The sequence below is a fragment of the Vidua macroura genome, chromosome 5, assembly GCF_024509145.1.
Source record: "Vidua macroura isolate BioBank_ID:100142 chromosome 5, ASM2450914v1, whole genome shotgun sequence".
Taxonomy (NCBI): Eukaryota; Metazoa; Chordata; class Aves; order Passeriformes; family Viduidae; genus Vidua; species Vidua macroura.
This window is the reverse complement of record NC_071575.1, coordinates 29144584-29148312: the sequence shown is the minus strand read 5'-3', so window position 1 is coordinate 29148312 and position 3729 is coordinate 29144584. Positions and strand designations below refer to the sequence as shown.

At 40.2% G+C, this 3729-nt stretch overlaps 1 protein-coding gene across 1 annotated transcript; it reads left to right on the top strand.

The window, feature by feature from the left end:
* Positions 1 to 3494, top strand: FGF6 (fibroblast growth factor 6). Its single transcript, XM_053976991.1, has 3 exons — positions 1 to 340; positions 1238 to 1341; positions 3318 to 3494. Exons 1-3 carry the CDS (start codon positions 1 to 3, stop codon positions 3492 to 3494), a joined length of 621 nt encoding a protein of 206 aa, XP_053832966.1.
* Positions 3495 to 3729: the final 235 nt, after the last annotated feature.

Genomic DNA, 3729 nt, shown 5'->3' with positions numbered 1-3729 from the left:
ATGGCCACGGCACAAAGACTTCTCATCACTATGTCCTGCGACGCCAGCGCTCACTGGACGTTGCCTGCGTTCCTTCTCCTGGGTTTGCTAGCCGGGATTGCTGCCACACACCCAGTTGTAAGCAGAACTAATGGCACATTGCTGGAGAGAGGATGGCAATCTCTGCTGTCCAGGTCCATGGCTGGGATGTCAGGGGAGAAGGCAGATGTGAACTGGGAGAGTGACTATTTGCTAGGAATCAAGAGGCAGCGGAGGCTTTACTGCAACGTGGGCATCGGGTTTCACCTTCAAATCCTCCCAGACGGAAGGATAAGCGGAGTTCACAATGAAAACCAATACAGTGAGTTGCATCCAGAAATGAAATAGAATAGATGTCACTTAATTGCTGTGAACTCTATTAATTACCCTTCACAAAGTGCAAATGTTGTGATTTGATATTATTAATCTGTGCTACATTTGTTGCCTTTTAAAGTCTCTGGGATCAATAAACTTGAAAACCCTTCGGGCTGAAATGTGGCACAAAATGCTTAGACAAATTTAGATAGAATTTATTTTTACCTGCTTTGCTGCACAGATGAGAAAAGACAAACCAGGTTGAAAACTGACTCTGCTGCATTTTCTTGCTCCTCACCTTCTCATTTGCCTTTTGAATCCAGGAGGTTTTTGCTGAGTCAAGAGTGCCACAGCATGATTCTTGAATCCCAGCTGACCAGTATTTTTGGGACACTCAGTGTGTCCTATGGAAGGGGTTTGCTGGTCCTGGTTTGTTCATTCTTGTGGGTGCTGTTACCCTAAGAATTAAGGAAAGCATTAGTGGATTTGAATTTCCTGTAGAGGGCAGTTGCTAAAATCTTTTGCAGCAATATCATGTGGGACTTCAAAATACAAGCCACACTTCTTTAAGGCTCAGTAAAAAACCTTTTCTAAATATAGCATATTACATTAAAATAATTTTCTTATTGAAAAGGTCCAGAGTTTGACAGATAAAAAGAGTTTGATAGAGCGAAAGGCTTATACAGAATGTGACTACAATTCTAGAATAATTATTTTCAAATCCTGTGACATTTAGAAAACCAAGATCTTCTCTGTGTATATTTATTTTGCTGCATTAGGGAGTTAATTCTTATAAAGAATATATGACAAGTTTGTTAGGGTTTAAAACAAAAAGTTGTCTGAATTGCCTTCCATTAGCTCTAGATTCTGTGACAACACTCCTATTAAACTTCATGTTTTTCAGGTCTCTTTGAAATATCCACTGTAGAAAGAGGTGTTGTAAGTCTGCTTGGTGTGAAAAGTGCTCTCTTCATTGCAATGAACAGCAAAGGCAGGTTGTATGGAACAGTAAGTACAAGTGCAAGTGGTTTTTCACAGTTTAAACAAAAGGGTTTTGAAGTGGTTTGGTTTGGTTTAGTGTTTTGCTTTGTTTGTTTGGGTTTGGTTTGTTTTGGCTTTGTTTGTTTCAGTCTTTTCCTTATGGAAATCTCTGATTACAAGCAGAGAAAATAGTCCTCCTGTTACAAGGAGCCTACCCAGCCTGCTGTCATCAGTGGTATTTAATGCAACAAGCAGCATGGCTGTTACAGGGCTGGGATTTTAAAGCTTTCCTGTAAGACTGTACAGGGGACACTTTAGGAAAATGAACATATTCTTCAAATAGTACAGATTAATTAGATGGCTTCTTCTAAGGTCACAGGGCTGCAAACACATTGTAGCAAAGCTGAGCCCCATTGATTCCATCCTGCATTGCATTGTGTGTAGGAGAGGCACAATTATAGCTATTTCCAAAAGCTACCCTTAGTAAAATAATGACCACATGCTCCTTCCTACCAAAAAAATCCACACCATCAAGATTAAATAGGAAGTCTACCCTACAAGGTCAACATGTGTGGCTGGGGTTATTTTAATAATCAGTTTTGTGAGATCAGTTGCAAAGGGTGAGAAAATAATACCTATTAACAATGGTATGCAAATCATACTGAAACACCATCACCCTCATCTAGATGATTTGCTATCTAAATGCAGTTTAACCTCTGAGATGTGAGCAACGCATCCCCAGTCTCAATATCCAGCGGAAAAAGTGCTTGTTAGGAGGTTCATATGAAAGAGGCTAGCCCTGGGCAATAGGCAAAATCAGCCCATCTCAAAGTAATGAATGGCACTGGCTGTATCAATCTCTTTTGTCAAGGAACAGCAGAGTCTTTTCCTTTGGAACAGCTGTAATTTCAACAAAGCATTGCAGTGGTTTAAAATAATGCCAAATGTTGTGAGGGACCTGTGGCATTACTAACATGACTGATTCCTTCTCACACTCATAATGACAGTAGGACACTTTAAGGTCCCACTTCAGGAATATTCCTTCAATCACAAGTGATCACAAGCACCTAAAAAGTGCCACAAGTCCAACTGCTTTACTTGGCTGGGTCTTTCTAAAGAAGTGCAGGGTCTGGCTTCAGAAATCCCTTTGATTTTTTCCTCCACTTTCAACACAGTTTTATTTCTCTTCAAAGACACTTTCAAAAGCTGTAAGAAATGTGCATTTTCCCTTGAAAAGCTCAATGCCTTAAGTTAAACTCTTACAGGCTTCGGGTGGTGTTATCACACAGATACCCAAATAGAACTGCATTGGTGGCATTTCATGTGCCAGACATTTGAAGTCAGAGAATTATTCTGCTTTCTCTTTTAATTTCCTCTGCATTTGACTCCTATTTATCCTTGCACCTCCTCTCCCAGATAACTCCCTCTCCTTAGATTTTCATGTTTTGACATGGAGGATATTAAAACAATTTTCCCAGATTAGAACTGGCTGCACAGTTAAATATTACTAATGGTTTAAGAAAGAAATCATTTACTGCTAATCAAATCTGTTATTAAAGCAAGCAGTTGTCCCTGGACACTGCTGTTTGGAAAAGCTCTGAAGGTTTCAACAGTCAGCATATCATTTTTTTTATAAATGATGGAACTTCTGGCAGAGGGGAGGTCTTAAATAAATCTGTTGTTTGGGCAAGAGGATGCAATGCTGACAGAAATTATTGCTTGGAAATGCAATTAAGAAATCCGTGATTTATAATGAATTAAGTCGATCTACCACAGGAAATACACAGTCCATTATCTGGACAGGTGGCATCTGAGTTCATCTGACACCAAATTAGCACTGAGGACGGAGATTTATTGTTGGCCGCAGTGGCTGCGGCACCACCTGTCGCACACTGCAACGAGCCCTGGTGTAAAAACACGAGGAAGAAAAATGACCTGGGCCTTGGTGGAAAATTGATTGTACCTGATTTGTATCCCTACCCCCTCCCCTTGCTGTTCCTTAGGCTGTTTTCCAAGATGAGTGCAAATTCAAGGAAACCTTGCTGCCCAATAACTACAACGCGTATGAATCCAATGTTCACTGCGGCGCTTACATAGCCCTGAGCAAACACGGCAAGGTGAAGAGAGGGAACAAGGTTTCTCCTGCCATGACAGTGACCCACTTCTTACCAAGAATATGAGCACCAGCAAAACAGAAGATTAAATCCCAGGACAAACTGTTTCGTTTTGCACATGGGGAATAACCTCCCAGGTAAAGTATTTATACTGGTCATTGAAAAAAAAAAAAAAAGAAATCTCTATATGTATGTGTATATTTGGATAAAAATATTTGTACTTGATTCATCACATAGCATATGTAATACAATGCTGCTTCTCTTCTACTCTGTACAAATTTTACATGGCTGTGTGCCTCCT